At 39.8% G+C, this 19,940-nt stretch overlaps 1 protein-coding gene across 1 annotated transcript; it reads left to right on the top strand.

Annotated features, from left to right (window-relative positions):
• The first annotated feature begins 14,598 nt into the window (after nt 1-14,598).
• On the top strand, nt 14,599-18,170 carry LOC131238629 (putative zinc finger protein CONSTANS-LIKE 11). Its single transcript, XM_058236266.1, has 5 exons — nt 14,599-14,696; nt 14,788-15,558; nt 16,234-16,458; nt 17,114-17,454; nt 17,891-18,170. The coding sequence occupies exons 2-5, from the start codon at nt 14,977-14,979 to the stop codon at nt 18,015-18,017; spliced, it is 1,275 nt and encodes a 424-aa protein (XP_058092249.1). The 5' UTR covers nt 14,599-14,696; nt 14,788-14,976; the 3' UTR covers nt 18,018-18,170.
• The last annotated feature ends 1,770 nt before the right edge of the window (nt 18,171-19,940 follow it).

Here is a 19,940-nt window from a genome sequence, read left to right as displayed (position 1 = left end):
CTCTGGGGTATCAAAGAGGTTTCAAGTGGATTTATTTCAAGACAACCGAAAACTTCACAGAATTAGACCAAGTGCGCATACCCATGCACCAAAAATTTCTTTGTATGGGTGTTGTGGTCGGGCATCCATGTTTTTAGTCAGCAGCATGAAGGCACTCCAATGGACAGATGGGAGTTATATTTAGAGGTGCAGAACTTTGATACTCTTATCTGATTTGTGATGGATGATACGCAGGTACTTTGTGATTACTCAGAAATTGCATTAAGGTGCCGTATAAGCTATTCAAACTTAACTGTCCAATCTAGGGCTCCCTGTTTGAATATATAACGACCCAAAATTTAAGATTATTTGATTATTTGACTGTTGGATTAGTGGACATTTTAAGGATGGCTGCAAATAAAAAATATCTAATGGTTCTGTTTCAACAAATAAGTGTCCACCAAATAGAGTTTAAGATTGTTCAGGCAAGCTGATTTTGGGATTATAGCTCAAGGAATGTGGGTTCCAAAATTTAGCTGGTTTGATTTGAGTTAATATATGCCACGTGTCCAATTTCTGACTTCGTGCGTATCAAGTGGCATACTAAGCCATAGTATTAAATAGCTCCCCTGTTCGGAAACACTGCCTTTCGACTTCTGGTCCATCATATTGAAAAGCACAGATGGGTAAGCATAACACTAAAATAAAAGCGATTTATTTCCAATTAGTAATCATAATATATTTATTTTATAAGAGATGATAAAACAAACCTTATGGATTTTGACCATAAAAGGTAAGAGAACGGTATATACATTATATGATTCCAGATCCGATGGACTAGATTCTTTTTAAAGGGAATGTTTTCAACAATTGGAAATTTGAGAGTACTTCTAACAAAACCTTGGCATCCACGCGTGTGAGTGCACACACATAAGAGTCATAGAGATTTTCAATCAAGAATAATCTCATTGAGTACTTGAAAATGACTTTTAGGCTCGTTTGGCATCTCTACTCTAATTTACTAAGAACTTTTCAAATAAGAGCTACTTTAATAAGCTCTTTTGATTCTAGCTCTTGTTTTCAATAAGCTCATTTGATAAAATTAGTTTTTTTTTTTTTTTTTTAAAGCTTTTATATGAAATAAATACGTTTGGTAAAACATTCAAATAAAAGCTTTTTCTAAAGGCAATTGATGTCAATTTTAAAGATTACAATAATATTATAAGAGTATTTTAAAAGATTACAACAACATTATAAGAGCAATTCAGATGGTTGTTTTGGTGGATCTCGTCATAGATTCACCGTCCCCAAGTAAAAGAATGGATGGCTATAACTTTCATGTTTTAAGACATTTGGCCGTCCATTATGTCAAACATTGGATGCGTATCCCCCAACATATGGAGCCCACCTTTGATATGGATCGTCCATCGTGTGAGCCAAACCATGAAAGTAGGCCATCTATCATGAGAGGTTTGCCATTTGTCATTAGGGGTTGAGCTTTGATGCGGACCATACATTATGTGGGGACCATTTTGATGTAGGTCATCCATCACGTGGGGCCCACCAATGCTAATTGTCCTTTATGCGGGGCCCCTCAATGTCCACTACCCACAGCATGGAATCCACATTTGATGTGTCCATTATGTGGGCCCCACCTTCGAAGTGGGTTGTCCATCATGTGGGGCCCACTTTTGATATCCACCATCCATTGTGTGGGGCACGCCTTCTATGTGGATCATCCATCATGTTGGGCCACTTTGGATATGAGCCATCCATCATGCAAGACCTTGGATGTGGACTGTCTTTTAGTTGGAGCCCACTTAATATGGACTGACCATCACGAGGGGCCACACTTGATGTGGGCCATCCATCATGTGTGGCCTACTCCATCCATTATGTGGGCCACCTTGATGTGGACCATTCATTATGTGGGGCCTTCAATATAGATCGTTCATCATGTGGGCCCACCTTTGATGTGCTCCATTCATTATGTGGGTCCCACCTTTGATGTGGATCGTCAATCAAGTGGGGCCCACTTAACGTGGATGTTCTATCATTTCGGGACATACTTTGATGTGAGTCATCCATCATGTGGGCCCACCTTTGATGTGAATCATGCATTATATGGGCCCACCTTGAGTTGGACCATTCGTTATGTGGGGGGCACCTTTAATATGGGTTGTACATCATGTGGGCCCACCTTTGATGTCCACCATCCATCATGTGGTTCCCACCTTTGTTATGGACCATCCATCATGTGGGGCCCACTAATGTAGATAATCCATCATGCGGGGTCACATTTTGATGTGGGCCATCCATCATGTGGGTCCAGAGCTGGTCATCGAGTCAAGTCGGACTGAGTTAGGGTTGACCCGACTCGATCTGGTTATGAAATATGCCTGACCCGAACTCGACCCAACTCAGTACCAAATCCATCATGCTTGACTCGATTCGAGTCCAATATGCCTTGGACCGATCCGGACTGAGTCCGAACTGATCAAATATACCGAGTCGGATTGTGGGAGAGAGAGAGAGAGAGAGAGAGAGGAGGAGGAGGAGGAGGAGGGTGGTGATGGTGGTGGGTAGTTGCTGGATTTGGAAGAGGAGGAGGATGAGGGAGGGAGAGAGAGAGTTTGGGTTCGGATCGGGGTTGGGTGCGGTGGGTAGGTTTAGAGATACTTAATATATATATATATATATATATATATATATATATATATATACTCGAATCCGAGTCAAGTCAGGTTTCGGATTGAGTCGAGTTACTGGGTAACTTGGATTCGACTCGGTTTGAGTTCGGATTGGGCGAAGCCTACTTGGTTCGGATTGACTCACTCATTCGGTTCGGATCGAGTCGGGTTCGAACGAGTCAGATGAGTTGAGTTAGTCGAGTCGTCCCATGCCTAGCTCTATGTGGGTCCCCCTTTGCCGCGGATCATCCATCTTATGTGACCCAACCTTCAATATGAGTCATTCATCACATGAGCCCACCTTTGATGTCAACCATCTATCATGTGGTCTACCTTCAATGTCCACCATCCATCATGTGGGTCCCATTTTTAATGTGCGTCATCCTTTATGTGGGGCCATACTTTGATGTGGGGGCATCCATCACATGGGGCCCACCTTTGATGTGACCGTGCATTATGTGAGCCCACTTTGATGTGGACCATTCATCATGTGGAGCCCCACCTTTAGTTTGGGTTGCTCATCATGTGAGTCCAGCTTAGAGAGATTGTAAAGAGAAGAAAGGAGGGTACGACGAGAATTACTTAATAAGATTAAGGATAAATTTATCCAAAAAATAATAAAAAATGTATACCCACTTAAGCCAAATAAGCTTTAAAAGAATAAGTAATTTTTCCATCACTTATTTTTTAGAGCTTTTTGACTAGTTTATAAAAAACATAAGCTCTAAAATTAAAGCTTTATTAAATAGCCTAATTTGAAATTAAGAACATATATATATATATATTTTTTTAAGAACAAGCAAGTAAGCTCTTATTAGTAGAGATGTCAAACTGGCTCTCACTTTCACCTTTGTTATCTCGGGAGGTCTATGTTGAGTAGGGATATTTAATAATAACCCTCCAATCTTATTGGTCCATAGCATGGAATCTCTTGAGTTGATTATCCCCTCTAGGGATGGTGCCACACCAAATGAGACATGGACTAGCCTTTATATATTACATTTCCGATTGCTTCTTATAGATTATTTATCTCATCATAGTAGTTCTGGTATATTTGATTTTATATGTTTGTACATAAATTTCTATGTGCCATGATATGCATTTATCTAATTTCAAGATTTAACTAATTTTATTTTATTTTATTGGACATGATAAATTGAAGTCCACTTAGAAATATTTAATATTTAACACCTAGACCTATCTATTAATGTCTTGGAATGATCTAATAGAAACTTCTAGATTTTTTATGAAGCATACAATGGTATATATGCCATCAACAACATTCATTAGTACAGGCCACTAGGAAGAAGGGACATCTAAAAATTCAACTCATCCAAAATCATGTGGACATCACCACTAGTTTTTGGTTGCTATTTATATTATTTTAACCTTAAGTGTGTGGTTGAGGTACACTTACTTCAATGACCATCTTCTTACCCAAAATTACAATTTTATCACCTCATCCAACCCATGAGATGATGTCATGTGGCAATATCAATCGAAACCATTCAACCATATTTTACCCCTAGAATTACTAGAAATTATAAGAAAATTGGGTTAGATGCTATAAATAGCCCCCTTCCCTTCTCATTTGAAGCATTCAATGAAAGCAGAGAACCCACTCTTACTTCAACCCACTCCAATTTTCAAAAATCCCTTAGCCTTAGCCATCCCTCCACCAAGGAGAGTGAGAGTGACAGAGAGAGCCCAGCCCTGGTCTAGCCCATCCTAGCCAGAGTCCAACCCTCCTGAGCCACTCAAGCTCAAATATGAGCCACTCAATCTATCCCTGCGACACTACTGCACATTCAACTGTTCAAGTTTATATTAGTTTCGTCAAATCTTTGTATTATCATCAAGTAACATTCATTCCCTTCTCAACCCCCTTGCTCATATACATTAGTATCATAGTACATTTTCATCATTTTCACTTGTCTGACTGGTGGGCATATGCTCTTAGGCTTGACGATATAATTGGATCTTTCCCACCAAAAACCTTAGCCAGTTAGTCGTTATTTAGCGTATACTCGCATTCCATTGTTTTCATGTATTTAACTGTCGGGCGTATGCTTTGAGACTCGTCTATATAATCGCAACAGGTTTATAAAAAAACCTTCGCCAATTGGCCCTCATTTTTTCATAAGCATGCATACAACATCGGGTATCTTATACATACATACTTTACACCCTGCATTTGATCATTTCAAATGTATTCTTTGTGGCTTACTGATATGATCAGATCGTGTCCATCAGAAATTTGGATTGATTAATTACTATTGCCATTTCATCACATTATATTTTTTGCACGTGAGAACTATCCTTAGTCCTTAGAAATTAGTCAGATCTTGTGAAGTAAAGATCGTACGTTCATACGGATAGAGTGGGTGCCTAACACATTCCTTCTCTATAACCACGGTCACTTAGAATATATAGAATATAAACTCACAAGTCATCTTAGAGTTAAGGATCTTCAAGTCCTCAATCTTAAGCGTTTCTATAGGGTCTAACTGATTATAGAATCGTAATAATTGATTAGTGGTAACTCTGGTCAAATATTACACCATTTACCCCATTTTACGAAAGCCATTGAGTGAGGTAACCAGTGAAAAGAAGAGAGTTGATCTCCCATCCTCTTAGGAAATCCGCCCTCCAGCATCCACACATACACATGAATGTACACTGTTTCTTATGATTTGGTCTACTCAAGCTTTGGATATGATTCCATTTTCGATCATGTCTTAAAATGGTATGTAAAATCAGATGGACGGCATAGATAATATATCTACATGCTGGTGGGTCTACAAAGTTTTCTTAATACTAGAAAGCGAGATTCGAATTGGCTAGTGACATCAACATCCACCATGTAGTTGGTGTCAAGGCTCTGTGAGCCCCAACATGATGTATGTGTTTTTCCCAACTGTCCATCAAAATTTTCATCTCATTTTACGGTATGAGACAAAAAATAAGGAAGATCCAAACCTCCAGTAGACCACAACACAAGATCCAAACTCGTTGGGGGACAAAAGTTTCGGATCAATACTATTTTCTGGTGGTGGGGCCCACCTCAATGTATCTAATGTATATCCACACTGCCTATCCATTTTTCTAGCTTATTTATGGCATAGGCCGAAGAATGAAGTAGATCCAAATTTCAGGTGGTCCATACCACATGAAACATTGATCATTGAACGACTGCCATTGAAATCATCACAGTGTCAATATGCTTAATTCAAAATTTATGTGGTCCACACAAATCATTTCATGGCCAATCACTCTTATACAAGTCTGTTTGACATTATCAACAGTTTGGATGGTGAATAAACATTACGATACACCCTAGAAAAGTTGTAATGGTGGTCGTTTAATGATCACTATTTCTCGTGATATGGCCCGAGTTGAAACTGCTTCATTTTTCAGCCCATGTCCTGTAATGACATGGAAATATAGATGGGCAGCGTGGATATATAACACATACATGTGAATATACAGCACATACATTTAGATGGGCTTCATAGAAAAATCCCAACGGAACTAGTCATTCAATTAGACTTGGATTCAATTGGTAGATGCTTGGAAAAGCTGTGTGGGCCCCACCTTAATGTATATATTTTATCCACTTCATCCATTCATTTTATCACATCATTTTTGTGAATAATCCTAAAAATGAGATAGCTCCAAGCCTATGGTGGACCACACTAGAGGACATAATAGCGATCTAACAAAAAAAAATAAAAATGAGTTGACACCAGTTCGAACTTGCCCATATATGTTTAGGAATGAATGGTACGCACGTGTGATTTAACAAAAAAAGATGGTACGCACGTGTGAAAGACTACGACAGATAACAAAGAGCCTGTGTAACAAAATACGTTGTTGGACCTATGGAGATGTCCATGGGACATCCACTCCGTCCATCACTTCTGCCAGTTCATGCTATGACGTGACCTAAAAATTTAAGAATATCCAAAACTCAAGTGAGCCACACCATATGAATCTTTGGGGATGGGAAACCCCACTATTGAAATCTTCATGGCCCTGAGAAGGTTCAAAGTGGGCGTTCAATCTCCACCGTTTCTTGTGTTTAATCTATCTAATTTATGAGATCACATCCAAATATGGTATGGGGGCAACGGATGGACGGAGGATGTCATCCGGACATGATGTGGGGTCCACATATCTTTTGGTTGCACGGATTTTCTATAGATGTTTCAGGAAATTTGCCTTCCTTCTTGGGTGGCTGATTCGGTACGGGAGTGGGTTCGGTCAGGTCGATGTAAAATCAAGTTCGGCCTAGCCATGGCCGTGGGGCCCATCTTGATTTTATATTCACACTCCATCCGTTTTTTTAGTTCATTTCTTTGAAATGAAGCAGATCAAAATCTCAAGTGGACCACGGGAACTTGTGTGGCCACAAAAGTTTTGGACCAAGGTGATATATGTGTTTTCCCTTCATCATGTGTGTGCGACCTCTATGGGGGATGATAAATAAACATTATAGTGGACCCTATGAAGTTTTTAATGGTATGTGTTCCATCACAATTGTTTTTAGTGTTGTGGTACATCTTAGATTTGGATATGCCTCATTTTGAGCTTTGTAATAAAACTACCTGACAAAATGGATGGATGAAGCAGAGAAGCATGTGATGAGGTCTATTACCATGTTCCTCAAGCATAACTACTTCGAATCCATAGGGCTTTTTGGATTCCTCCCAGATTTTTCTCAAATTCGTGGGAGATAAAATATAAATATTTTTTAATAAATTTAAAAATAAATTGATTGATGATAAAGACGAAATTACAATCATTTAATTAATGAGTTCAAACTTATGGTGAAGTTTTAGACTCAATCACTAAAAACATGACTTATTATAAGTAGTAAACTAATCATTTATAGACGATCATGATTCATACCATACTTCATGGTTTTCTGCCAAAAATACTAAGTGTTCAATTTGGCCTAACTACATTATTCTCTTAATTTTTCTAAGATATTTTCATGTTGGCCACAACTACAACTCCAACTATCAAAAGTTATGATCAAATAAAAACTTATTATTTACAGTAAAAATAAAAATAAAATAGACTTTTGACCGTCAATCTATTGGAATCTCGCAAATCTTACTTTGGCAACCCAAAATCATATACAATACATCAAAAACCTCATTCCAACTTGCAAGAATCGAATATTTTAATGTTCTAACATTCCGAATCATTTCCATCTCCCCTCAGGCCTTCTCTAATCCATCTTTGCCATGAAAGTGTCACCAACCTACTCTACATCAATGAACAATATAAATATACAACACATACATAAAGCTAAGCCTTCCGGTCACAGCCTCAACTGAACTTGTATTACCCAGACCTCACTGAACGTGCTCAACATGTCCCACCTGTGCCAAGTTGCTGTCAAAGATTGAGCAATGGGGCCAAGGAGCAGAACTGGCTTCACCCAATCCGGTGAGGCCTAACGTGGTGAGGTTTGATTGAGCCACGTGCAATTGTAACAGATGGAGTAGGTACTCAGCTAAGGTACCTATCAAGCCTCAATGCATGTTTGGAGTCTCACCAAATTTATTCTAAACATGGCCAAATGATATGAGAGCGGCCTGCAGTCCAATTAAATACCTTCAATAGATGGTGCTCAACCTGCAATCTCTTTTACTTTTATGCACTTTCCAGGCTGTCACTGACTCTCATGCCATGCCCGGGAGGCTTACATGCATCACTACACTCATCAGAAGTGCAAAATCAGGTACGTTTCCTATAATCTGATCCATTCATAACATGGGCCCACAGTGCATATTGCACAAACCCAAGAACTTATGCCAGTTTACTCATCAGGACGGTTTAAAAATTCGCTCATGGTCTATGTGAATGGCCTTTCCTGATTTCTCCTGCAAGAATTATGTGAAGTGGGGCCCACCATGCATGGGTTAGATGCTCTACATTAGTGCCGATTTTCCACATGTAGATGCTTCTGTAGAGGCTACGCTGCCAACTATCACCATTTGAGCCCAGACAGGCCGGGAGTTGAGTTAGGTCTAGTTAGGCGTTGGTAAGCATCTTTCCTGATAGCAGAGTTGGAAAGGATGTGGCGTGATTTGATTGGATGGTAGCCGGCTTTTCAGACCCAGACAAAGCATGTTAGAAAAGGAGGCGGATCGCGTCCTACCCCTACCGGCTCTTAGGGCCCACCTTGATGTAAGTGTTTTATCCATGAAGTTTATCATTTTTCTCGTATCATTTTAAGATATGAACCAAAAACATAGGTAGGTGCAAGGCTTAAGTTGACCACAAAGTGGGGATTGAAGGTCCACCATTAAAAAAATTCTTGGGAGTTGTATAAGTTTCTGATAAAGCTGATGTTTGTGTTTTCACTTCATCCACTTCTACATGACCTTATGAATAGGTTCGATGGTAAAAAAACATCACGGTGAACCTTAGAAAGGTTTCAACGGTGGAAGTCATTTTCACTACATCTTCCTTTGGTGTGGTCCACTGGAGCTGTGTACCTGCCTTATTTTCAAAATCAAAACTTAAAATGATCTGAGAAAAGTGATAAACGGCGTGGATAAAACACTTACATCACTGTGGGCCCACGGAGCTGTATCCGGACGGATTACCACCAGCGGGGGTAGGACGCAATCTGCGTCCGTTAGAAAAGAATGAGATTGTGGGGTGGACGTTGCTACTACGCATGTCGCATGTCTGTGGTGACCTGATGTGAAGGGGTTTGGTTGTTCCACTTGCTGCTATCAGAGATGAGCCCACACAAAGCACTTTTGAAAGATGTTAGGTGGCCATCTCTAGCAAGAAATTGGATGGCCATCTCTAGCAAGAAATCTTTTATGATAAGGAGTAGACTCTATTGGGCTCACTTTGAATGCACGTGGTTTTTTTTTTTTTAGCCACCCCCACTAGAGAATCTATACCAAGACCTCAGTCTTGAAACGAGGTATCTTTCACTCAGTCTACCACTTGAGCAATGGATCTGAGTTTTTTGAATGCATGTGGTTTATCCGTGTCAGCTCATTTTAAGGTTTAAGCCCAAAATTAAAGCATATCCAAAGCTCTAGTGGACCACATTACATGAAATGGTGGGAATAATGATTTCCACTATTGAAATTTTCGTAGGCCCTGCAGTGATATTTAATGTCATCCAACTTATTTGGACCACATTACATGAAATGGTGCAAATAATGATTTCCACTATTGAAATTTTCGTAGGCCCTGCAGTGATATTTAATATCATCCAACTTAGTCATAAGATGACACTGATATGGAAGATGCGAAAATATTTAATGTCATCCAACTTAGTCATAAGATGACACTGATATGGAAGAAGGGAAAACACAAATCCAAAACTTCTAGGCCTCCTACGAATTTTCCGGCGGTAGATGTTTAATTTACATTGTTTACTGCAGTGTGGTCCACTTAAGCTTTAGATATGTTTCATTTTTAACTTAAGTCTTAAAATTATTTGATAAAATGGATGGACAGTGTGGATAAAATACATAAATCATAAATCATGTTGGCCTGGTAAAGTATACTCATTAAGCAATTCTCTTTTAGTTAGCAATGACAGTGGCATAATCAAATCTTACCGCCACGGACATCCGTGGTGACAGGTTCACCATGCAATCTGTTTGAAAGCAATTGAGTATATATTTTTGATCCATTTCACCCATGGTAATAGCTATAGTAATAGCTGTCCAATCAAACCCTGCCAATATACAGCTATAATAACAGTTGTCATATCAGATGCTACCACCGATCTATGGTACACTGGAGAGACTATATCCAATCTACATCCATTTTAGAAGCTTCTTTTGTGCCCCTATTTTCTCTGCAGGTGGCCGCACTAGCTGCGAGTGGATTGTGTGGTAACCCCAACGCCGTGAATATCCTTGGTGATTGGACACTATGGGGCCTACATGATATATATGTCTTATCCATGCGGTACATCCATTTTGAGAGCTCATTTTAGGGTAAGGACCCAAAATTCAAGTGGACCACATAACAAAATGGTGATGGTACTAATGTCCACTGTTGAAACCTTCTACAGTCCATCGGTATATTTATTTGTCATCTGCCATGTTCATAAGGTCACACAGACTTGGAAAAAGAGAAATTCAAAACTTCATTGACTCCAGAATGCTTTCAGTGGTAGGCATTCTCCATTTTTTGTGTGGTGGGATCCCTCCATCTTTTGGATATGCAGCTGGGTAAATGGATGGATAGCTTGGATAAAATACATACATCAAAGTTGGCCCTTAGAGTTCGATCACCAGGGATATTCATGGTATTTGGGTCACTGGTGGAGCTGCGCAAGGGATGACTCGACCGGTTCGACTTTGCTCATATCCAACTCCATCCGAATCGAGTGGGTGAGTCGATCTAAATCGAGTTGACTGCGTCCAATCCGAACTCAAATCTTGTCAAGTTCGAGTCACCCAATAACTCAACTTGACTCGACCCGAAATCCAACTTGATACCGACTCGATTCGATCCGAAATTCAAGTCATACGTATATATTAAAAAAAACTCAAATCCAACGTTTCAGATCTAAGATGCCTGAGTAGCTAATGGAGAGCTAGGTTTTTAGTGGTGATTTTAGCCCGTGAATACTAGCTGCACCCAACCCGACTTAGTACTGACTCGACCCAACTCGGTACTTATGATCGGGTTAGACTCGACTCGGATTAGTCCAGGTCAGACCTACACTTGAATCGAGTAAGGCATGCTTGACTCACTACCGAGTTGGGTCGAGTTTGAGTTAGGCCAATTGCAAACCCATATCGAGTTGGGTCAGCCCTGACTCAAATCAACTGAACATGATGCCCAGCTCTAGACTTAGAGGTGGGCATATCTGACCCAATCCGGTGGATCCGACCCAATCTGACTAGATCCGACTTGATTTGAACCGAACCAACGGCCTGAATCGGTGCAGTTCGAGTAGGGTCAGTTTGATCCGACCGTCCATCGAATCGGGTTTGGTTCAATGCCCATCCGGACTGATCCGATCCGATCCGATCAGATCCGATCCGTCATTTTTCTCATGGGCAAACATGTCCCCTTTCATTATCTTTTTACCACTCATCTACTCCCTTATGAGTTCAACCCCTAAAATGATCTGGAAAAACAAATGGAGGGTGTGGATCAAACGCATGCATTCATGGTAGGCCCACATGCATTCACGCTTAAATGGGTTTCTTTTATAACACGCAATACAATGAAAATTGAAAAGTGATAGACGGGTTGATTAGCTAGCAAGAGCTGAAGCTGCAAGACTCGTATTGAAGTCACCTCACCAGGTTATGTGGGACCCACCATGATGTATTTGTTTTATCCACACCGTCCATCAATTTGTAGAGATCATTTTAGGCCATGAGATAAAGAATGAGTAAGATCTAGATTTGGAGTAGACCCCACCACAGAAAACAGTGGGAAGAGTAACTCTATCGTTGAAACCTTCCTAAGGTTCATTATGATGTTTATCTGAGATCCAACGTATTCACAAGTTAAGACAGACATGCAAGAAGGGAAAACGCAAATTTCAGTTTGATAGGAAACTTTTGTGGGCCTAAAAAAATTTTAATGGTACGCATCACTCTCTCCACTGTTTTCTATGGTGCGGTCCATTTGAGCTTTGGATCTGACTCATTCACTGGCTCTAGCCTAAATTGATATCTCCAAATGAATGGATGGTGTGGATACAACACATATATTATGATGGGTCCCACAGAACTTGGTCACGTCACTTCACCAAATGTGGTCACGCCAATTACATAACTCGGTCACGTCAATTCGGCCAGGAGTCTAGCTACTAGCCTGTCAGTAGCTAATCCGCGTCCCACACGGTCACGGAAACGAATTGGCTAGTGGTCGGTGCTCCGTGGGCCCCACCATAATGTATGATTTTCATCTATTCCGTTTATCCATTTTTAACGATAATTTTATGGCTTGATCCCAAAAATGAGAGGAATATAAATATAGGGTGGACCACAACACATGAAAACAATAGAGATTGGATATCCACCATTAAAATCCTCCTAAGGCCCACTATACTGTTTATTTGACATCCAATCTGTTGATTAGGTCATATGGTCCCAGATGAAGAGACAAAGATCATCTTGATCCAAAACTTTTATTGGCCCCAAAATGTTTTTAATGGTCGATCCTCATTCAACAATGTTTCCTTTAATGTGGTCCAAATGAGATTTGGATATACCTCATTTTTGGATTCGTATCGTAAAATGATCTCTAAAAATAGATGGACGGCATGGATTAAACACATACTTCATGGTGGGGCTCACATAACACTGACCACTAGCCATTAGCTTCTGTCAGGGAGAGTAGACTAGTCAATCCGTTTCCCACGGACACACGCAGGCTACACAGGGGTGATAGCCTGTTGTAGCATGTGTCGTGCGAAGACGAGCGCGTACGTGCCTTGAGCTCCGAGTTGTACAAACGGCTCAAATGAGATCAAAGTTACATGGGCTGCACCATAAATTTATTTTCTATCTAATTTGTTAATAATTTAAAAAATTACATAGATGAATTGGAAAAACAAATTTCATATTGACTTGAAACTTTTGTGATCTGAAAAAGGTTTCAATGGTAAACGATCATTCCCTCATTGTTTTTTGCAGTGTGGTCTAAATGATTTTTAGATCTGTCTTATTTTTCGGCTCAAGCCTTAAGACAAGCTCTCCAAATGGATGGACGGTTTGAATATAACACATACCTCCACCACCAGCCACTTCTCTCTTTCTATCTGAACGGTTCCCAAGTCGATTTGGTTGGGTTTTTTTGATCGGGCTCAATTCGGATCATATTAGACGTGCATCAGTTCGGATCGAGTCAATGACTCGACACGGACATGGTCCCGGATCGGATCGTGTCCAAACCAGGCTACGTAGAATCCGAATCACGTCGGCTTGGACCAATCCAATCGGAACTCGGTGCCATGCCCAGCTCTATGACTAGACTCGCCAGGCAATCTACTCCCCACAAAGCCTCCCAATCTCCCACTACCAATGTCCATGTCATCCCTGAGATTCCCCCGATCTGTGGCCAGCATCCCTTGCAAATCCCAGATCGGCCACGTCAGCTCCCGATTTTCCCTTCCCCACGGATCACTGTCTCCCCTCCCATGGGACCCACGTGGCCAGACGAGGATCGCGATCTCTCACCCCCTTGACCGTCAGGTGTTCCAGATCTCCGTGCTTACGTGGCAAAAAGTTTGTGACCGGTAATGCAGGTAGGTATTTGATACTCTGGTAGAGTATGATGCATGATACTCGGGCACTAAGAAATTGCACATATGGTTGCATTAACTCAAATCAAACTGTCCAAATGACGAAAACCAATGTAGATATGATTTTTTTTAAATTAAAAAATTCATATAATTCAATTAAATCGAATTTTCACGTTCAATTTGAACAGTAGTCATGTATACATTCTGACCGTGTATTATTGTATGTCTACTAATCAGATAAATATAAATTCAAATAAGTTTAAATATTACTTTAAAAAATCCATTTATTTAAGTTTCAAAAATTTTAACAGTTTATTTTAAGTTTACTCCAGGTGACTTTTTCGATTTTTGATTGCCTGTGTATCAAGAATCACGGTAGGACAGAGTATAAAAGTTTAACCCTTTAATAAACGCACATGCTTCTGACGAAATGTTTGCGCTTTATGTACGGACTTTTGGGAGCGAGTAAACAGGCCTAACCGTATCTGATCAAGTCCACGTCAGATCGAGAGTTGTTCTTAGCCAATTCCAAAGCGCCACGTTGCACGCACGTTTTTGTTGAGGAAATTATATAAAATGAGGAGAACATGCACTCGTGCACTCGAAATTTTCCGTGCTCTGTTCTCTTCGGAATTCTCTCTCTCTCTCTCTCTCTCTCTCTCTCTCTGATTATGGTACCATGATCCAACGGTCATCCTACTCCCTTTAGATGATCCGACGTTGTAAAATGAAAGATGAGTGTTTCGTGTTGCTGATGATGCTCTGTAAGTACTCTGTTTCTTCCTACCTTGAGCTGAATTCTCTTATCCGTTTTTCCATAGATTAATCTAATATTTGTTTTATTCTTTTCTTTAGATTTGTAGATTAAAGATCATGAATTGAATTCAGCTCTTTGGTGAATGAAATCTTGCAAAGAAACCCATTTCGTTCGACTTTGGTAAATCCATTCTATTGATTTTGAAGTTGGGAAGTTCATAAATTCGTTCTTGGATCAAAGCTGGTAGTCGAATTCCAGAATTTTGATTTGGGTGTTTTTATTTAAGTATGGATCCGTTATGTGACTTTTGTGGGGCCCAAAGGCCGATGGTCTACTGCCGATCGGATACGGCCCGCCTCTGCCTATCATGTGATAGCTACATCCACTCAGCAAACGCCTTGTCTAGGCGCCATCTCCGATCGGTTATATGTGATATATGCAACTCGCAGCCCGCGATTGTTAGGTGCTTAGAAGATAAGGTGTCTCTTTGTCAGAGCTGTGATTGCCGCGGTTCTGCGGGCGTGGGGCCCGGGCATAGGCAGGAGACGGTGAATTGTTATTCGGGTTGTCCTTCGTCGGCGGACCTATCGAGGTTTTGGTCTTGTGGTCTCGATGCTCCGACGGTGAGCGAGGTGGATGGGAGCTGGGGGTCAGGGTTGATGACTACTATAAATGAGAATTGCGTGAGCAACGGGTGGGAACAAGGCGAAGATGGGAGCTCGGTTGGATTGTCAATGGAATTGAATGATTTGGGTTGTTGTGGAAAATTAGAACCTTGGATGGATTCGTCTTCTATGGTGCCGAATTTGAATTATATGCCATGCTGTGGAGATCAACAGACATTCCAGAAGGACCCAAACCAATCGAAGGTGAATTGTTTGTTTATTTGTTTTTATTTATTTTTATTGTTCTTACGTCGATAGGAGTGGTTTATTTGTTATCTAATCTGCGCAAATGCTGTTATGGGGAATTAGTGGTTTGATTAATGTCATTTCACCGGGTAAAATGTCATTCGAGAGTGGAATTGATTCATTTTGCCCTGCTTGACAGGTTGTAATGATGTTTTCCATGAGTTATTTGTTTGCTTGGCTGTGTTTGGATGCACAAGTCAATTGAATTGTGAACATTCAGTTAAATCAAGAGCAAATCATGAAAACTAATGATGTTTCCTAACATTCTGAATGAGGAATAGCCCACAAACTAAGGATGGAAAATAAAAATAGGTTATTTTCACTTTATTCGATTAGTAATTGCAATTCGATTTGATAGAGCTCCTATTTGGTAGACACCGAAAAATGAGTTCATCTCATTTTAGTTAATCGTAATTATGTCTTAGAGATAATATGTGGCCAAAAATCATGATCTCTAATACATAATTATTGTTAACTAAAATGAGATGAACTCATTTTTCGGTGTCTACCAAACATGCTCTAAGAATGAGATGAACTCATTTCTAATTATTTTTTATTCACATATGGAAGTTTGATTCGAGAAGCATTTTACTAGCACTAAATTCAATAATTTTTTTTTTTTGTGATTCGCAGTTGGGCTGTTCTCCATTCACAGATCTTGGAATTTGTGATGGTGATGATATTTGTGAAGGCTTCAACATAGATGATGTTGCCGTGTGTTTCGGAAACAGCGATGAGACGTTTGGCTGTTCGCAGAGTCATTCAAGAGATCTTATCGAGGATACAGGAACGGACTGTTTGTTTATGGAGAACTTCTTGGTTGCTGATTGTTACTCTCCCATTGAAAATGCCATAGAGGTTGGTTTGGTTCTCAGCCTTCTTCTAATTTAATTTCTATTTTCAGCTGTTGATCATTGGTTTCATCCTACTGAAATTATTTTGTTTATGCCTTCACCAGGCTGCTTGTGCCTTCACGAATACGTTACATTCCTAACTATTGCTGCTAATATAGCAGCATCTCCCACTTTCCCTTATTTTAGTTTACCCAAAAATTCGAAATGATTGTAATGAAACTTTCTATGATCACTACCATCAATCAGAATCCGAAAATGAGGTGTGAAGTGTAATGAGACTGGAAATCACTTTGGTGCTATACTCTTCTTCTTGGGGTTTTCTCATGTTTCTCAAGTATCTTGCAATGGGGTTGCTAATCCCCCCTTTATAGACTCTGCTCCACCATTCTAACTGTCGGATCTTCAATATCCCAGAGAGAAATGCCCCCCTCATGCTTTGGAAACACTAATCCACATTATCCTTTGATTTGAATGGTTGAAAACTGACCTTAGATAATAAATATTATTTTGTAATATTAATAGTATTATAAACAGTTTTAAATGTTTTAATCAGCAAACTGTTGTTGGGATTACCTGGGTCTCCACTATGAGTGGTCAACTGATTGGATCTTAAGCGGATATTGCATATGGCTGATCGTCACCTTTTTGTGTTTCACCAGGCATCATCTTGGGGGCAACATGATTGCATGGCCCATCAATCTTCTCATGTTGTTGGGCCTGCCGGCATGGTGCAAGCTGCCAGCAGCAATACAGATAGGGTACTACTGAATCCTTATTGCAACAGAAACATCAGCCCAGGCTTCCCTGCTAAACATTCTAGGATGTCGCTTTTGGCGTCAAACCTTACCAGTGAAAATGGGGCTGTGGATTATCAAGATGGTGGAGAATCACTGATTTTTCTCACGGGCAAATCGCCATGGGCTTCCAACTTGGAGACTACATGCCCGCAGGCCAGGCACAAAGCGAAGATACGATACAATGAGAAAAAGAAAACTCGAATGTATGTGGATTCAACTTTTATATCAATCAATTTTGTTTAGGTTGTGTTTGGATTCCCAAAATAAGAATGCAATCAAATATGCATCATCCCATGTGCTTTTTTGGGGAGAATTTGAGAATTGAATGATAATGGGTTGGGTCTATATTTTCCCATTCTCAGTCTGGACAGTGGACAGACTCCCATCCATACTTCATGGACAACTCCAACAACTGTCCATTAAATGTTTCTAGTTGCCAAATTCCAAATCATAATCGGAATCTGTCATTTCTACAGAAATTATCTGATTCTCCATAGATGTATCACCCATTTACTGCATTTCGTATTTTCGGACGTCCTTGGACATTTGGGTAATTTTCATGAAGGTTTCAGTACTTAGTTTTCGCAACTTACTCCTATTTTAGCCTTTTAACAATCAGTGTATGTATGGTGTTTACAGGTTTGGGAAACAAATAAGGTATGCTTCCCGCAAAGCCAGAGCAGATACCAGAAAGCGCGTGAAAGGAAGGTTTGTGAAGGCTGGCGAGGCATATGATTATGACCCTCTTGTGGGAAGAACCTGTTGATCTGATTACGATGTTGGTTTTACCTTCGGAATGCAATGCCCATCCGCAAGAAGTTATAAACAACACAAAAGACACATGTTATGCCCCTTGTATTTAAGGAGACAGACCATATAGTATATGAAAATATAGAAGCAGTATGATCTTGACCTCAAATGACTCACTATAAAATGAGGGTTGCTGATATGCAGCTCGTTGCATGAAAGTATTATATAGTCCCTCTTAATTTAGCAAACAAGCATGCGATCAGACTGTTAACATGGTGGGTGCACAAATCTCAGTGACTGGGCATCTATGACCATCCCTTCAGAGTTTTTCTGTTGAATATGGATCTTTCCTCTGTTTTAGGCTAACTGCTCCTTTTGGAGGCCGCTAGTTGGGTGGCTAAGACAGTCCAATCCCCTTGCTTTTTGGGATATCACCATTCACATGGTGCTCCACCATTCAACACTCCTGATCACCACACATTTGCATATGTATGGTGAGGAGTGAGGATTAAGTGGATCTAACAAGATGGTTGAAAAAAAAAGATGCCTCACTAAGGTGGTTCATATTGACATAATCCTGCGAGAATGCAATGAATCTAGTCATATTTTGTTACTTGTCATTGTTGGGAAACCACACACCTTTTCTTTCTATGTGCAAATCAATGAGATTAACAATATATGAGATTTAATGGATGATAATCACTTCTAACACAAAACCAATCAAATCGTCAAACATGTTAAGTGCAAGAGAGAGATTTATTACGTGGAAAACTCTCCAATGTAAAGGGAAAACCCATGGGACTTAGTCCGGCACAAATCCACTATATTAAAGATAACGAAAATACAACCATTAAGAGAACAACCTCTTCTAGATACCCAAACCACATCACCCAAATGTGGATTGCAAGCAACAATGAAAGAAATGAATTTTCTCACCAACTATAGATTGTACAAAACTCCACAACACAACTCTTAGAGAAAACAATCGAAGAAACCAGCGTTGTGAATAGATCCTCATGAACTCAGAGATGAAAACCTCTCTTTTAATTAACAAGAAACTTAAATAAGGAAGTCAACTTACTCCTCTTCCTCCACCAACCTGTCTCCTCTTTTTATCCAAAGAAAACCCTCCTTTGGGTATTGTTGTTATATTTTTTTCCTTTTATTTTTCTTAAAAAGAGAGATAGGCCAAAAGACCAAAATACCCCCACAGATGTGGTCAAAGGAAAGACTACTTAAGCCCACACATGTGGGTCCCACCTCCACATGAGTCATTAGTTGTTTCCATTACGGGCCTTTTTCTTTCCTTTAAAAAAAATGTAAAACTTCTTACTGATTTTATTTTATTTATTTATTATTATTATTTTTTTGTTTAATATAATTTCGATGCATCTAAGTTGGTAAGTTTAAAGAAATGCAGCTAATTGTGCATAGACACTGTTCTATAAGTGATCCGGAAATTGATTCGGGATGGATTAGGAAGGAATCTCATCAGCAGCAAGATTGAAGATAAGGGAAATTTATACTCTCTACTTGTTTCTTCTCCTGCATTAACAGATTTAGGAAAATGAAGAAGTTCTTGTATTTTTCTCACAAACGTTCGTAGCATCCCATCATTTTAGAATTCACGTTGTATTTCCACGTTTCCTAGGCAGCGTTTGGATGCAATATCGACCTCAATTATTGGCTCAGTAAAATGAGAATGACCAAATTTTAAATTCCATCCAAATCACCATCATGTTACTTAAAATCGAACTCAAAAGGAATGTAAAAACATCTTTAAAAAATTCATCACTTCCTCTTAATTGAAATCAATGGGTAGAAATTCATTCAGTTGCACATCCAAACACACCCTTAGGGCACACCTCGATGTGGTACCAAATGGAGATAACCAAATTGCAGTATTCATAGAATTGATATTGAATCTAGGCTCTAAATT

This window comes from Magnolia sinica, chromosome 1 (assembly GCF_029962835.1).
Source record: "Magnolia sinica isolate HGM2019 chromosome 1, MsV1, whole genome shotgun sequence".
Lineage (NCBI taxonomy): Eukaryota > Viridiplantae > Streptophyta > Magnoliopsida > Magnoliales > Magnoliaceae > Magnolia > Magnolia sinica.
Note: the sequence above shows the minus strand (reverse complement) of the source record. Positions and strands in the feature narration are given on the sequence as shown.